At 50.9% G+C, this 17241-nt stretch overlaps 4 protein-coding genes across 4 annotated transcripts; 1 reads left to right on the forward strand and 3 right to left on the reverse strand.

Annotated features, from left to right (window-relative positions):
• Positions 1-1355: 1355 nt before the first annotated feature.
• On the reverse strand, positions 1356-3089 carry F4807DRAFT_454764 (putative polyketide synthase; the record flags this gene model as incomplete). The annotated part of the gene is made up of 5 exons (XM_048000623.1): positions 1356-2011; positions 2042-2142; positions 2327-2761; positions 2797-2968; positions 3038-3089. The coding sequence occupies 5 exons, from the start codon at positions 3087-3089 to the stop codon at positions 1356-1358; spliced, it is 1416 nt and encodes a 471-aa protein (XP_047848831.1).
• A 168-nt stretch (positions 3090-3257) lies between these two features.
• F4807DRAFT_354548 (uncharacterized protein) lies at positions 3258-5699 on the reverse strand. Its single transcript, XM_047995498.1, has one exon. It carries the CDS (start codon positions 5353-5355, stop codon positions 3781-3783), a length of 1575 nt encoding a protein of 524 aa, XP_047848832.1. The 5' UTR covers positions 5356-5699; the 3' UTR covers positions 3258-3780.
• A 344-nt stretch (positions 5700-6043) lies between these two features.
• On the reverse strand, positions 6044-9034 carry F4807DRAFT_465820 (uncharacterized protein; the record flags this gene model as incomplete). The annotated part of the gene is made up of 8 exons (XM_048002326.1): positions 6044-6624; positions 6750-6841; positions 6913-6968; positions 7036-7439; positions 7540-7870; positions 7926-8205; positions 8286-8493; positions 8566-9034. 8 exons carry the CDS (start codon positions 9032-9034, stop codon positions 6044-6046), a joined length of 2421 nt encoding a protein of 806 aa, XP_047848833.1.
• A 323-nt stretch (positions 9035-9357) lies between these two features.
• Positions 9358-16069, forward strand: F4807DRAFT_472338 (carbohydrate-binding module family 18; the record flags this gene model as incomplete). Its single annotated transcript, XM_048003003.1, has 10 exons — positions 9358-9363; positions 9886-10010; positions 10066-10217; positions 10274-10434; positions 10502-11563; positions 11658-11834; positions 11933-12298; positions 12362-14731; positions 14842-15240; positions 15333-16069. 10 exons carry the CDS (start codon positions 9358-9360, stop codon positions 15834-15836), a joined length of 5322 nt encoding a protein of 1773 aa, XP_047848834.1. The 3' UTR covers positions 15837-16069.
• Positions 16070-17241: the final 1172 nt, after the last annotated feature.

The raw sequence follows: 17241 nt of genomic DNA on the forward strand, positions 1-17241 counted from the left end.
TAACGACGTTGTTGCGCGAAGAGCTCTGACTACTCCCTTCCAGGGGATGCGGTATACATACATAGATCTTCCTTTGTCTGTAGCCAAAGGCCAACTACTAACAGGGCGGTCTCGTATAAGCTAACTCCCGACCATTTGGGGCTACTATCTAACCCTGGCGAAACCTCTGGCTATTAACTCTCACAGAGGAGGTTTCTGACAAAACCCAACACGCAGGGATCATGGGGGTGCTTAATCTGGGCTTATATACTATAAAGGCTTATGCTTTCCAATCTATTAAGAGGGACCAAAATAATTAAAATCGGATAGCTTTCCGGCGAAGCTTCGATATAGTTGATGGGGCGAATACCTCGAGAGGCTACAGAGGAGTACCAGTCCAAGGGAGTGGAAAATTCAACGGATAATGGAATAAAGGATGCCCATGAACGATACCTAAAGATAATCCTTGAAGTAGAGCTGATAAAATTCATTAACACTTACCTTAGAAGGTAATTGGTCTTATAGGGCTTCGAGATCTCGCTCATTACTTCGTAATGAGCCTAGGTTAAAAAGTATTGGCTGTGTGACTTATAGGTTGGCTATATATTTCAAAATTGGGACTTCAAAAGGAATAACTTAAAGGATTTCCCCTTATAATCTTACGGAAGTAATCTTTAGATATTCCTCTATTAATTATCGTATTATCCTTACTTATGGGTACTACTCCTTTCTGTCGCCAGTGTTTGATTACTTGCTTACCTGTCTTATACCCATGAAGAACGAGTAACTAGATACAGTGGGAAATCCATCCTTCTTATATTCATTCTACTCTTACGCTGACCAGTGAATCGCTAAATCCAATCTCTTCCTGTCACGATTCACTGTTTCAATCACGTGACCTTTGACCCCTATATCCTTCCGGGAAGGTCGTATTAGGTCGTGACACTGGGAAAGTGGTTAGGAAACAAATATTATAAGAGGTTAATGACGAACTGTTCTGCATCGTTTTGGACTATTACATTTTTCCTTTACTTAGCAAATACACTAAAACATGCAACACCCGGCTCTTTGTTAACAGTTCTGAGTGTGGACTGTTAGGTTACGTAATAAAGGGGTATTGCAGCCCATCGTGTATTATGACAGGGAAATTTTAATCCTTCCCTTCTACAATATCAATACAGCAATCCTCTAAGGTGTAAGGCACGAGGTATTGTGCCAACTTAGAATCTGTAAGATGTGCCGCCGATTTTAAATTTTTCTCAAACACGACGAACATATAATAACCCATCGTGATACTCAACGTTACTATAGAAAAGGAGGTAATATCTGTCTTTCTATAGGTATCCAAGTGCCTAATTTATAATTGTTGCACATACTTACCTACTTTTCATTACTACATCCAATGCCAAAACTGTCAATGACACGCTTTGCATGATAGTAAAAGAAACTTCGACCGCAGCTTGCAACATAAGCATATTACGCAGCTCCACGGCGACAAGCGAGTCGATACCACATTGTGCTGGGGGCTGCGCTAAGTCGACATCGCTGGCGGGAAGCATGAAGATACTCGCTAGCTTGGCAGCAATAGCTTCGTTGACGAGCTCTGCCGCAGTGTCGCGCGATTCTGCACCCGCTGATTTATGCGACAGAGTCTGCTCCCTCGACCCATCCGCGCTTGCATCCTTCTGCAAGCCAGACCCTTGACTACAATGGTCTCTGTATTTCAACGCCATAGAGCGCGCATCGCGAGACATCTGCGACTTGCCCTGCGGGTTCCATTGCGGGGCAGGGCCCGTATTAAGCCCTAGGAGGATCTGCGGGTGATCCATCGGGTGGGCGATGGCTGCTTGGAGCGCTTGCTGGACGGCAGCCTCTACTACCATCAAGGTCTCATTTGTCATACACAGGAGATCGGCCGCATCTGCTGTCTCAGCCACATACCCAACACCCGCTACAGCGCCCAGGTCGATCGATACGCAGGGAAGCCCGCGAGCCTGGCGCCAGTGCGCTATTGCGTCCTGATAGGCGTTGTCTGCGGTATAGTTGGTCTAGCCGACGACACCAAGGATACCCGAAAAGGACAAAAGCATGATGAAGTCGAGTGAGTCGGGTTGGGACCACTGCACGTGTAGGTTTCGAGTGCCGTAAAGCTTCGGCTGAACGCTCGTCTGCCAATCGGCTAAACTCATATGCTCGAAGACGGAGTCTCGAAGGACCGTGGCGTCTTGTATCACACCTCGAACCGGTGGCAGTCCTTCTTCTTCGCAGCTGCGGAAGCGCCTTGGCGAGGTGTCCTGCAATCGAAACGTCGCAGTTGACGGCCATAGTTCGGCAGCCAGCCTCTCACAGCTCGGCTACAAATCCACTGCTCTTTTCAGCACTACGTGATAACAGCGTCAAGTTTTTAGCCCCGTGGTCGATGAGCCAGTGGGCAATGGAGCGTCCTAGTCCACCAGCGCCGCCCACATGTAGATACGACACATCAGACCTCAGCCGAGTAGTGGCAGCCACACATGGAAGAACGTCAACCTCGTCGCCAGGCCCAGTTGACAGTACAATCTTGCCCGTATGATTGCCGGTCTGTAGAAGACGGAACGCTTTGGCAGTGTCTGACATCGAGTACGCGATAACAGGGCGGGCGGGCGCCAGCACCTGCGCCTGAACAGGCCGGGAGATTTCGGAGAGGATATGATGTATATCGCTTCGACGATGTCTCAGGAGGGTCATCATATCTAAAGAGCCGTCTGATGCAACACGGGAGAATGCCTCCATATCGAGTAGACTGTTGCCTTCGAGATCCTTCTTACCAATTTCGACAAGATGGCCATGGCAAATGATGCGTTGCGATTGCTAAAAATGTGTTTACCAGGGATACCATACTCACGTTTGATAAACTCTCGCTTCTCTTGGGAGCCGACGGTGACGTAGATCTCTCCGGCGCCCGAGTGCTTAGCCAGCATAAGTGTTGCCTGCCCGACGCCCCCGGCAGCTGCGTGGATCAGGAGAGTTTGACCCCTCCGGAATCGCGCTGTATCGACAAGACCGACGTAAGCAGTACTGAACACCATTGGTAGCGGTGCCGCATCCTCGAAGCTCATAGCCTCCGGCATGTGTAACGGTGCCATGCCAGGAGATCCGCGTGCGGCTTGCGAATGGTTAGCAGAAGAGCCATGACGCGGTCGCCAACGTGGAAGCCCTGCTTTTGGGCCTCTGTGCCTACGCCCGTGATGATACCGGAGTACTCGAGCCCCATGACCCGCTCTCTCAGCTCATGGGGTATTTGTTGTTAGTTGTAATAACCATATGATGTTTCGTGATCCAACTCTCGCGATGCTGTAGGTTCTGTCACTTTTCGATTTACCTGCTGATCTATATCTACCTACTTTGGCACACGTGAGAAGAACTTTTCTTGCGTAACAACATTGAATCATTTGCGAGCCGGTACCTCTTTCTCTTCCTTTGAACCTCGGTGTCCGATACTCTACCCGCCTGCCCTCCTGGCCTTCTGAATAGGCCCCTTTTATAAGGACCTCAGCAGCCGAACAGCCTCCAATCCCAGGAGCCCGATAATGCCCAATCCAGCATTCACCTCTAATTTTATATCCGAGTTCCCCGTCTATCGTCATCTGTCGGAGAGGTTGCGGCCGGGAAGTACGAAGACGACTTCGGTCCACCTTCCATCCATACCTATCCATCTACCCAGCCCATAGGGGTGGCGGGGGATGCGGCTCATCAGTTCCCACTGCTGCCGTCGGTAGGGTACCGAACCAGTATGTAACCACTTGATTTTGACTAACCTGATCAATCAAGAAAGTTCCCCCAGGGCAAGAAGCACACGACGGTATCGCGGCCGCCGCGCTCGCGCCCTATCCGGCGGAACTCCTCCAGCGTTTCCTCGGCGGGCCGCCAGTCGCCGACGTGGAAGAAGACGCGCCAGGCGTCGCGGTCCCCGCCCGCGAACTCGGCATCCCACCTCAGCGGGGCCGCCGCGCCCGCGGCGTAGCAGGTGACCTGGAAGGGCCAGTTGTCGATGTTGAAGAACTCGGACTGGAGGGTGGCGGAGCGCAGGGCGGGCGCGTTCCCGCGCCCGCACCCGCGCGCGAAGGCAGCCAGCAGCGCGTTCATCGGCCCGTCGTCGGCTTCGGTGCGGAAGAACTCGCCGTCGTCCGGGTCGCCCCCGTCCATCGTCTCGGGCGCAATGTCCTCCAGGTGCTCAAGGCAGTACTCCTCGGCCTCGTCCAGCTCCGACTCGGTGGTCCCGTAGCCCGGAGGCAGACGGTCGAAATCGAGGTCTTCGGGAGGGTTCCCGGGAGTCCCGTTGTTTGGATCGATCTTGAAAAGCCACTTCCCGTCCGGACCGCACATGCTTGCCCTCACTTCCAGCCGCGTGGCTTTTTCCCAGGCCGGCGCCGCTTCATGCGGAGCGGTACCCGGAACGGCGGGCGGGTCGAAGAGCGAGGCGTGGATCGAGCCATCGATGTAAACCTCGGCGCAATCCTTCGTTAGCTTGCGGAGGGCAAGACTGACAGAGTCCGGAGAAGAAATCAACCCGATGAAGTTTGGCAAGATCTGGAATCTACTAGTTCCCGGCACAAACATCTTGAAGCTGAACTTCTCGACGGACGACGGTAAGGTTGTCGATTCGATGCTCTGAACAAGGCCGTCTCGCCAGATCCGGGACAAGTAGTGATAGAGACCCAAACTGATAGTGTGGCAGGTCGATAGATCCCAGTCCACGTGAGATACGTTTGGCATTTTAGCTGTCAGAGATACGGCCAAGTGAGGGTGCAGGTGGCACGACATAGAGTACACATATAACTGTTTGACCATGGGCAAGGGCGGAAAATCTACTAGGTCGCCTGAGACGTCAAGCATGGAGAATCTGAGGTAAGTTGTGTATATATTATCTTTTGTTTCGTAAGACAGCGGCGGGCCAGTTACCTCCAGAGTCAAAGATGGTCCCGGCAAACGCCACGCTGCGAGGATATTGAACAATTCTCTCAACTGAGTCGTTGTTGCTTCATTGACAACCCTCCGGTCCTGGTTCGTTGCGAATCTCCTGGTTAGGTAAGGTCTAGTTATGCGCGACATCGGATGGTCAATCGAGAGGTGGACGGCGAGACGCCGTAGGTTACGCTGACGCCGTGGCGTCAAGGCGCGACGGAAAACATCTAGATCCTCGGGGCTGGTGGAAACTCTCAGATTGCGGAAGGTGAGTCGCTCGACGGCCTCTTGAAAGTTTCGTGACACAGCCGCGATGGCTGGCAGCGCGAAGGGAAGAGTGCCGTGCTCCCAAGGTGGTAGGGATTCTTCACCTATACGTCTACCTACGAATTGAACGATGCGATCGTATAGTTCGAGTGGTAGCTTGTTCATCCTGATGAAGTGACGAGATTGGTTGATCAAACGAGAGCTGACGATGTAAGATGGAAGATGCTGAACAGTGATAGCTGACGGAATTAACAAGGGACTCTCTTAATTGCCACTCAGTCACTCACCCCTCCCCCGCCGTCTTATCAAATTTCTAAGCACCTTACCAACTCTCCCCTTAATGCTCCTGGTTGTAAATTGAATTTAAAACACTTTAATAAGAAGAGTATATTTTATTATAAGAATTGCGGATAAAGGCCGGAATTCGGGAGAAAATGAACTACTAACCCCGACAGTGCGCCAAATGAGCTAAACCGCCGCCGTCAACCCAGCTAACATAATCCAAAGGCGCACGCTATAACCCACTGTAACTATGGCGGGCCGGCCGGACACTATATTCAGCGTGAAGCTATTAATAATATAATATACCAATAATTTAATGAGAAATTTGTATTATCTATATTCTCATATCAACAGTTCGGTTTATCATAGGTACTTATTTTAATAATTTTATATCGGTAGTTGAAAAATCCCAGTCCTATATGGGATAAGAGAGGGCTTCTGTGGATAAGGGGTACATGGTCACAGCTAGGAAGTTGCAGGTATCTACTAACTTAGCATGAATATGCCAATCCCTATTACCAGGTCAGACCAGTCCCATAGGCCCTCGCGGCTCAGACTATCACCAATATCATCAAGACATCTTCTTCCTCGCCGCCGCGATACCAATACAATACCAATATCCGCCCCAGAGACTACTGCCGCAGTTCTCCCCGTTGTCGCCAAGAACCGTGTTCCAGGCGTACAGGTCCACCTCCCGCACGTCGTTGCGCTCGGCGAAGGCCGCGCACCAGTCTTCGTCCTGCGCCTGCGCGTACGCGTTGCAGTTCTCGACGGCATTGCCGTCCTGCACGGGCGACGGCACGGCGGGGGCGGTCGTCGGTGTCGGCGTCGGCGAAGAAGTCGTCCTCGTCGGGGTAGTGGTGGTCGGTGGCGAAGACGACACGCCGACGCAGTACGCGTAGCCCAGCCAGAAATTGGTCAGACAGTCCCGGCTCACAGCCGGGTTCCACCCGAAGAACTGGTCCGGCGTCAGCCCGTACTCTGCCTCGATCGTGTCGCACCCGTCCCCGTCTTCTACTACGTGCCACTGGTTGCAGTTGGCCGGCTGCCCCGAGTGCGTCTCCGCGGGGGGTCCGGTCGGAGTCGTCGGCGGTGGGCTGGACGTCGGGGTTGGGGCGACGTAGTCGCCTGCGCGGATGCAGTAGGCGTAACCTGCGCGAGGGAGAGAGAGCGCGAGTTAGCACGTGTGGTAATTGGCAAGGGTGCGGATGATGCAAGACGCATCGATGAGAAAATTGGGAGGAGAGGGGGAGGAAGAGGAATGGTTGTTGGCTCACCCGGCCACAGATTGCCGCAATCCTCTCCTACTTCCGGATTGTATTCGAAGAATTGCGCGATAGTTAATTCATAATTTGCTAGGATATCGTTACTGATACAGTGGTCAGTATATAAGGTAGTCATTTAATCCAAGGGGCATAGCGTAGAGGAGCGATTCCTTACCAGTCCCAGTCCGGATACGCGTCCCCGTATTGTGTGCAGTCTGCGATCGCGCCGTCCTGTAATCATGTGAAGTTAGCATGATATTCTCGAACGGCATCTGATATACGAAGCAAAGTAACCAACCCTGATCTCGAGGTCGTAGTCAGGACCCACGGGGTCAGGAGGCGGATCGGCGAAGAGGTTCTTGCCGCAATACCGTAGCTCGGGATCCATGTTGCACTCGCCGCTCGCGAGATCGCCCAGGTCCGGGTTCCAAAGCATGAGGTCGTCGAGTGAGACGGCCCAGAGAGCAGCGGCGAACTCGCACGCGTTGGCGAACGACGTCGCCGTAATGTTCGCGCTCAGCATCTGCGTGCCGTCGAAATAGCGCGAGCAGTCCCCTCGCGTGTTAGGTGCCAGGGGAAGCCCCGTGGGCGTCACTATTGGCGGGGAGGACGTGGTCGGGTCGAGCGAGAGGATGGACGTGAAGGGCCTCGTCGTCGTAGGGGGCTTAGTAGTCGCACCCGGGCGGCCAGGATAGGTGTTTACTTTCGAGAGGAATATGGGAGTAAGCATGATGGATAATTAAAGTCACGGAGTGGTACATGAGTGGATTAGCTGTAGAAGTTGAGGAAAAGAAAAACTCACTGTCCCCGACCGGCAGGACGCAGTAACTCTCGTTCGCGAACAGGTTGGTGCAGTTATCATTGATGTCGGGATTTAGGAAGCGGAAATCCCCTAGCGAGATGCCAAAGTGCAAAACAATGAGGTTACAATACTCATCAGGCATCACCTTGTAGTAGCGCCCGCATCTCTCGTTGACGCCCGGGGCGACGTCGGTGGGAATGGGAACAGGGGTGGACACGGTCGTTGGCGCCAGCACCGTCGATGACGGGTCCTGGTAGGGCGTGCCCGGAACGCTGATACACAGCTGATCTCCTGCATAGCGGCCTATATTTCCACATCCCGAGCTGAGTGCCTACGATCATGATCAGACTCTTTCGTATGTCGCACGTCAGTGCAGAAAGACTTACAGGATTCCAACTGATGAGAAGGGCTTCCGTGATGTTAGAAGTTTTCGCAACTGACTTGCAGGTATCATTGGTCTTGACGGTATAAACCGAACAGGTATTAATTAAGCACAGTGACCCTTCGGTCGGGAAATCTGTACAAAACGATGCCAGATTATTATCTGACAGGAGCCACGAGGTAGCAATCCCCTGAGAGGTTGATATGCTATGACAATCATCGCCGGGCTGAATTTGATATGTCTTGCCTGCACACGTAGGCGGAGTTGGCTGAGGTAGGTCGGATCTGCACCTTGTAAGCAGGAGAGTCATCGTGTTTATAATCATACCAGAGGGTTGGCCGTCGCGAAGGTTGGTTTCACATACACAGTCGTTGGCATGGCCCACGTTGTTCGCGGCATGTCAGCAATACCGCAACTGGAAGTCTTAGACTCATAGATCGACTGGCTTGCAACTTCGGGACCGTCGTAGTACGGCGATCCAGCTTGCATCCGCAAGCTCTTGATAAAGCACAAGTCACATTCCGGGGCACCTGTCCCATTCGCGACGTCGCCCAGCCAACCCGATTCGCCAGCTGTCCGAGCAAAGTCCTGATTATTATTCAAACATCAAAGAGGACTTGAGTCCGGTAGGAGGAAATATATACCACCAGGATCTGCCATAGCCGCATTCATTCCGGCAATGACATTGCAGAACCTCCCATCGTCTTGGATGCAAGTTAGCTCGTACAGATACCGCATCACATTGGGGATGAAGGTAACTGGGAGGTTTTCCTCGTCGTCTTCATATGCGAGCCAGGTATCGTTAGAGCAAGACAAGACCACGCCCTCTTCGTATGTCTGAAGTGCAGTGCTGCATTCTGGGGTGCAGGTTGACTTCAGCCTGGACTCTGGATAAAAGAAGCCATATCGTAGCTTGGTGGCGAAGAGGGGGCACGCAGCAACATCAGCAGTTAGAGCGTCCGCACAACTCGACGAGAGATCTGTTGGCAGAGTCTCTGGCGTATAGATCTGTATTGCGGACGCTGCCTGCGCGTGGGCAAGTAAAGCTATAGAGCATAATGACCAGACGTTCATGCGTAGATCCACGGACAGCGGCCTTACGAATTCCGACATCTCGAGTGCACGACAGCCCTGAACAACAAATGCTAGGATATGCCACAGTCGTTGGAAACAGAGCCCAGTTATTGGGGATACTTCACTTATTTGGCACCACTCGTTGGTGAAAGGGATGAGTTTGCGGGGAATTTGAGATGGAGATACGAAATATTGCAGGATGCCGGAATAGCTCAGGGGTAAAGTTCCATGTGTGATTCCTCATCGTAAAAATATCTTTCCATAGTGCTGATATCTATTTTACTGTGACAACTACTATATAGCACGAATTGTAAATAGCTGGCGAGAGCCGGCAGAATGAACAAAGCCACCAAACCGCCAAAATGTTGGCGATTTAACAGCTCCCAACGAACCATCCGCCATCTCGAACACCGTCGATCCTGATTGGATGCCTTATGGAGCGTTCGGTGACTTGGCAGTGCCGAGTGCTGGCTGCAACACACCCTCTTACCAATATAAGATGCACTGGATAAGGGATATTGGCTTTCGGTTGTATTGTGAAGACATATCATATCACTTTGGAAATAACATGGCGCACCATTTGATATTAAAAACCTGTGGTGACACCCTCAGTTAGCGTATGTCTAATTTCAATTTTGCAGTAAGGTCCGTCTCGAGGGGCGAGCGGGAATCCTTTGATGTTGGTGGCTTCTGGTGGCGCCCTAGAATACCCCCCTGACGATAGCCTTCGTGTATTGACAACCCTACACCATCGAGAAGCAGGCTCCAGGATATTCTCGTCAGACCGGATTATAACACCTGGTGTAGACGCACTTGGTAAAGGTGAAACATGCTTGGTTGCACTCTTCGTTCGCTCCGTAAGGACTCAGGACCTAGGCAGCAAGATGAAGGCTTCATTGAGGTCCGCCGCACTGGTGTGCATCGCGTATCAGAGCCACATAGTATTCAGTCGCCCGCATCATGCTGCTTCAACTTCTGTTTACCAAGACAGAGATGTCTGTCAAGCCCACATATCGTGAGTCTCAACAAGCCATCCCAATGATTGGCCTTAAGTCGTACTGACGAGACAGACCTTTCGACTACTCTGCCAAGATCAGAGGTCGGGAAGATGAGCCGGGGCTTTGCTTCCTCGTAGAAGCCTCAAGTTCTGATCTCCTGATGAGCCGCCAGGCATCGGGTGATGATGATTATTCTTGTTCCGAAACTAAGCCTTGTAAGAATGGTACGCACCTCCTCGACTCCCCAGTTCGAAATGATGGGTGACTGACGCCAGTGCAGGGGCCTGTTGTCCTAAGGCGACGGGATTCTGTAACTACGGCGAGAAGGCTTGCGGTACCACTGGTACCAGTCCGAACGATGTTTGTTGGTCAAACTGTGACGCTCATGCCGAGTGTGGACGGAACTCAGATCCTCCTGGAAAGGAATGCCCCCTCAAAGTGGTGAGTCCAAGAGAAGCATGATTCAATGACCTGGAACGTACCTATAAGTGTCTAACGTACTTCCTAGTGCTGCTCCCAATTTGGTTTCTGCGGTACAACAGGAGACTTCTGTAAGAAAACCGATGACGAAGAGACCAGTTGTCAAAGTAACTGCGACCAGCCAGGCTCGGGCTCTTCAGGCGGAGATGTGCAAAAGCGCGTCATCGGCTATTACGAGGCTTGGGCCCATGATAGAGAATGTCAAAACATGAACTTCAAAGATATCCCCGTCGGCGCCTTGACCCATGCTTACTTCTCTTTCGCCTACATCACCCCCGGAAATTTCCTCATTGCCCCTATGGACGACCTCAAACCAGACCTGTTTGAGTATTTCACCGCTATCAAGTCTGCTAACCCTGGACTGAAAACGGTCGTTGCTGTTGGCGGGTGGACTTTCAACGATCCCGGAGCCACACAATCGGTATTCAGCGACATGGTGGGTAGTGCTGAGAACCGCAAGACTTTCATCGGTAACCTGATGGGGTTCATGCGCAAATATGGCTTTGACGGTGTCGATTTCGATTGGGAGTACCCTGGCGCACTAGATCGGGGTGGTAAGGAGAAGGACGGTGAGAACTTTGTGACTTTCCTTAAGGAGTTAGATGAGGTCAACAAGCAACAGCCCGAGAAGTATGTCGTCTCGTTCACGGTGCCCACCAGTTACTGGTACTTGAGGTGGTTTGACCTCGAGGCCATCAACCATGTGGATTGGGTCAACGTCATGAGTTACGACCTTCACGGAATCTGGGACTCGACTAACCCAATAGGCAACCAAACCCTCGCCCATACAAACCTCACCGAGATCAAATTAGCTTTCGATCTTTTCTGGAGGAACGACGTTTCGGCTGGGAAACTCAACCTGGGCCTAGGGTTCTACGGAAGAAGTTTCCAACTTTCTGACCCTACATGCCACTCTCCGGGATGCCTGTTCAAAGGCGGTGCCTCGCCTGGTCCTTGCAGCCAGAAATCCGGCACACTGACTTATCGTGAAATTACGGATATCATTAAAAATAACAAATTAAAGCCATACTATGACAAGGAGAATGCGGTAAAGTACGTCACGTGGAACCAGGACCAATGGGTTTCGTACGTAAGTCTACCATGGCCAGAAGTTTTCGAAATCTCGATCTTGACAATCGCCATTGAGACGTTCTTGGAACAATATGGGCTGACCATGCACATAGGATGACGCCGATACATTTAAGCAGAAGATCGACTTTGCTAACGACCAGGGTCTGGGTGGTCTACTGATCTGGGCCATTGACCAAGATACGGATGACCTGGAGGCCCTTCGCGGTGTCGTCGGCGAGAACAATCTCAAATTATTCCAAAGGCAGGCCCAGAGTAAGGACCAATGGGAGGTCAGTTTCCTTCTTCCTCCTCCTCTTCTTCTTCCGCCCTACTATATATTTAGGTATAATAGATCTGGCGTCCTTGGGTTTAACACGATCTCTTACAGGGTGTATCTGTTCCCGACTGCTACGTGACCGACTGCGGCGACCACTGCAACGCGGGCTTCATCAAGGTCACGACCCAGCCGTGCGGCGGGGCCAAGTTCTTCACTCGCCACTCCACCGAGAAGGACAGCGAGCTCTGCTGTCCTCTCGACGGCGCTCCTAGCAAGGACCATTGTAGGTGGAGAGGCGGTGCTCCGTCTTGCAATGGCCACTGCCAAGAGAACGAAGTTACAGTTGAGCTCAATCGCTGGGGCGACGGGGATTACTGCGAAGATGGGAACAAGGCCTATTGTTGCGAGACTTCTCTGGAAAATACCTGCTACTGGACCGGAGAGGGACAACGCTGTAATGGAGATGACGAAGCTATTGTGCGCTGTTTTCCTTGTCCCTTTTAAGTATCAAACATAACGAGCTAACCTGGCCGATGACAGACGTTCGCGGGAACTTTCCTGCAGCGATTGAGCGATATCGCCGGGACTTTCTTGGGTTTGGTCGGTCTTGTTCTCGAAGAGGCCTTAGAGGAGGCGAACATAGACCTTCTGAAGCTTTACTGCTGTCCCAAGAAAGACATCAGCAACTGGCAGAATTGCGCCTGGTACGGAGAGCCGGGGAGCTGCTTCGATAACCACTGCCCGGTCGGCCATTCTGTGCAACTGACAACAAACGCCTACGGCGAGGGTGAAGACTGCGGCATTCGCCTCGAGAGATCTCGAGCGTTCTGTTGCGACCCCGCCAACGGACAATCGCCATTCTTGCCCGTCTCCCTGGACAAGCTGTTCCCGAACCCGCCTGAGGGCGACAACCTAGACACGGACTACGAGCTGGAGACCGACGATACGTGGGGCACCGGCACCGCCAAGGCGCCCGACAACGAGCCCTCGGACGCCGCATTCCAGTTCGTCGTTATGGCTTCGCCTGAGGAGCTGCAGGTGTCGCTCGACAAGCGCGACGGGTCGCACTGGCTGCTAAACTGCGAGAACGCGACCAACGCGGAGGAGGCGCAGACGGTCAAGATGATTTGCACGGACGTGTCGGAGGACAGCAACTGCCACAAGATCGAGCTCGGCCACGGCGTGCCGGGCACTATCCTGCAGATGCCGCCGAACTGCGGGCCCGGGAAGTACGCCGTCGCCGTCGGCATGACTCCCTCGCCGCATCAGATCCTCCCGCGACAGCTGCGCCGCAGCCTCGCCCACACCCCCGTCGTCTACGACCTCACGTTCGACTACGACTTCACCCGCGTGCCGCGCGACGTCGGCGACACGCAGGTGCGGATCGACTTCAGCAATGAGGTAGGCTATTGGGATGAGATCGTGTCGGCGGCGGCATCTAAGCGCAAAACTAAGCGATCCTTGCACGACGTCCAGGGCAACCACGTCCGGTGGCTAGAGGAGGAATACCGCGACGACGCGCACTTCGGGCTCGCGTCGCGGGACGAGTTGCACGCGCGCTGGTTCGGGTCCGGCATCATCGCCTGGCTGAGCGAGATGCTGTCGCCGACCATCTCGCGGGAGTTCCGCCACGTCCTGGACAAGACATACCTGCTAAAGATAATCGATGAGACGTGGCAGTGCCCTCTGCACGACGGCCGCCTCCTGGCCCAAGCCGAGACCGACGTGCGCGTTGAGTCCAGCTTCGGTTTCACCCTCGTCTGCAAGCTGCCGGCGCCGGGCCAGAAGTTCGATCTGAGTCAGTCCTACCTCACCTTCAGCAACAAGGGCGACATTACGGCCATCTTCCGCCTCGAGGCCTACTTGGACCTGCACTACGACAGCCAGGAGAAGTCGATGCTGCGGGTGCCCTTCCCGGGTGCGTCCTTCTACATACCAGGAATTGCCGAGATCGGGCCAGCAGTGAACCTGAAGGCGCGCGTCGAGGCGCAGCTGGTGGTCTCGGCCGTCATGGAGACGCGCGTGGATGTAGCCTCGTGGGAGTTCTCGCAGACGTTGCCCGCCAACGACAATTTCAAGCCGTCGGAGCCGGACGAGGCCGACTACGGCAACTCGGGCGACTTCCAGGGAGTACAGGCGCCCGAGTTCTATGCCGGTATCACGGCCGACGGCCGCGCCAAGCTACACGCCATCGCCGCCATCGAGTTCGGCATCAAGATCAACGAGCGGTGGAACATTGACGGCGACGCGCTCGCCTCCGTCGTCGCTGACGGTTGGATCGAGGCCACCGCCCACTCTTCTTTCACCACGGATGGCAGCTGTCCATTCACTTGGGGGATCAACATCGGAGTAGACTTGTATGCAAAGGCCGAAGCACCGTCCGTGTTCAACTGGAACCTGCCGCGGTTCAACCTTCCGGGCTCAGGCATGAAGCCCATCATACCGATGGAAGAGTGTCCGGACCCTAGCGCCGGACTCCCTGATAAGAGGGACACGGTGAGGCTACACACCGCATTAATAGATGCCGACGACGTCTCAGCCAACGCGAGCCAAGCACTCGGTCCCCTCTCACAGCGACAGGCTCTGGACAAGCGAGAAAGGATCACGGTAGAGCCGGTCATTAAAATCGGAGCTCAGTCCTTGCTCTGCCCCGAGAGCAGCCAAAGCGAAAATGGAGGAGACGACGCCCCTTGTTCGCAGATCAAAGGCTGGGAGCCCGACCAGTACTCGAACGCTCTGAGACGACGCTACTTCGTAGAATATGGCAATTCATCCGATGCCGAACATTGGCATCAGTGGAGCCGCCGAGTTACAGATTCCCGCCGGACTGTAAAGGCGTGTGCAAGTACTTCCAAGGCAGGTGTCTTGCTCCTAGCTCCTCCGTACGATACGAGTGGTTCGCTCAACACGGTAAGTGACATTTCACCATATCCTCAACAGAGGTTCCACCCCTAGTGAATCTTGAGATTGTATGGTGGAGCATTGGAGAGACTGACGGTCCCGCTTTCATGCCTACACAGAAAGTGAAAGACGTACGTGTGTACGGGTACACCAACCCCGGTCAGTGCAATGATTTCGGCTTCGACGGCAACCAGCAGTACCCTACCACCGGCCTCGACACCGACTGGGCTACCGAGCACATACTAGAGCTCCAGCTCGTAGCCCAATTCATAGACGAGGTAAACAAGGACGTAAGGCAGACTCTCCCGAATTACGCTCCCGGCGCCGGCCCCCCGCAAACCTTCTGCCAGGCCGTCAAGACGCTCTGGGTTGGCGTCCCGGAGGCCTCGCGCTTCGCACTCGACAACGTGAAGCGCGATCCCGTCAACCACGTGCTCGCCGTGCTTCCCGGGAACGACAACAAATACCTCAGCGAGTTTGTGCTCCTCGATTCCGGCGTTAATACCGCTAAGGAACGGGTAGGTTATTCTCCTTCCCCAGCTCCCGACAAATTGGGAAAAAAAGCCGATTGATTTTATTTGCCTTGATTAACTTTTGTCTCTCATGGCAGATGTTCAGCAGGGACCCGACGATCCAAAACGACGACACGATGTTGAAGTACGAGGGGGGGGGCCACCGGGCGGTCAAGAACCTGAAGGACGTGATGACAGCGATGAAGTACCTGCAGGACGACACGGTGGCGAAGCGACTAAAGGCTCAGAAGGAACGGATCGCGGCGCGGTTCCTCGAGCTAGACGTGAATCAGCTACCGAATTGGGTGCGCCGAGACAGCAAAGGCCAAGCGTACGGCCAGTGGCAGCCGCTGGGTCTCGAGGGCCGTTGGGACATCTTCATCCGCGACAAGTGCACGACCGCGAGCGCCAAGGCCGTCACACACATCGACGACCACCTACACAAGCTGAAAGATGCTTACATCAACGATTTCATGAAGGGACAGGCGGACAAGCAGGCGGCAGAAGGTGATACGGGCCTGAAGGATCTCATTGAGAAGATCGAGAAGATCGACGTGGCGTGGAAGGAATATAAGCCGAAGTCTTGGACAAATCCCTTTTAGATAAATTTTTGTTCATCTTATATATACTCGTGATAGCGGAAGAATTATTATTTGGTTACAACCTAACTGTATTCAGCCCAATGGCTGCCGGAATATTACATCGTCGAAGATATTAATGGGCCGGAGTCCAGGCGATGATAAGCTTGGGTGGAGAAAGGATTGAAAGGGATAAAAATGTTGTGCCCGAGTTCACGAGGGATATGCTTTGACTTGTGATTAAATCTGGATTAAACTTATAATTTAATTAACTTGCGATTGATTTATTATTTAATTTAAGGTTTAATTAAACCTGTATTAAAACTACAGTTTAATTAACTTGTATTTTAAATTTACGAAAAGATATATTTTAAATTTACGAAAAAATATTATAAATTTAAATTTTTAAATTTTTAATAAAATTTTTTATTAAAAATTTTTTATCGTAATAATCCTTTAAAATCCGGTTTTAAAATTATATAATATCGATAATTTTAAAATAATATAACCGTTAATTAAATATAAAATTAAAAAAAATAATTTAAAAACTTAATTATTAATTAATTAAAATTAATTATTAAAGTTTTATAATTAATTAAATATAATATAAATAAATTTTAAAATAATTTATTCGTAAATAATAAATTTTAAATAAAATTTAAATTTTTAAAATAATAATAAAAAATAAATTTTACGTATAAATTATATTTAAAAAATTTATTTAAAAAATTTATTTAATTAATTTTTAAATTTATTTTTTAATATAAATTAAATTAAAAACTTAATAATTAATTAATTTTTAAATTAAAATAATTAAATTAAATATAAAATTTTAATTTATTTAAAAAAATATTATATATAATTTATTATATTTTTATAATTTTTTATTATTAATTTTTTTAATATAAATAATTAATTAATTTTTTATTTTATTTTATTTAATAATTATAATTTTAATTAATAAATTAAATTAATAAATAAAAAAAAATAAAATTTATTAAAAAAAATAATTTTTAATAATTATATATATATAATTATAAAATTAATATTTTTTTTTAAAACTTATTTATTTATTAAATTAAAAAATATTTTTATTAATATTTATTTTTAAACTTTAAATTTTATAATATACAGTGTACAGCCAAAGATCGAACGTTTCCCTGAACCCCCGCCATTAGTTCAAATTTTTGTATGAGCGTTTCCTCGGGGCCCACTTATTGATTGGCTAGTAAACCTTAAATGTCGTCAAGCCACGCGCTAAGGCTGCAGGAAACGTTGCTAAAATAACCTTATTCTCAACCCCGGTCGCAAATGCTGGCAAGCCACAAGGAAACGCTGGCAAGCCACCCAATTAGAGCCACTTATTCAATTTAGTGCCGCCATACCCCTGCGCCCCCCCCCCCGCACCTGCGATTGAGGCTGTATTCAA

This window comes from Annulohypoxylon truncatum (assembly GCF_022578515.1).
Source record: "Annulohypoxylon truncatum strain CBS 140777 unplaced genomic scaffold F4807scaffold_60, whole genome shotgun sequence".
In the NCBI taxonomy this organism is placed as follows: Eukaryota; Fungi; Ascomycota; class Sordariomycetes; order Xylariales; family Hypoxylaceae; genus Annulohypoxylon; species Annulohypoxylon truncatum.

Excerpts from the sequence above, each read along its gene's own strand:
- F4807DRAFT_354548 (XM_047995498.1), bottom strand. The coding sequence starts at position 5,355 with ATGAACAAGCTACCACTCGAACTATACGATCGCATCGTTCAATTCGTA.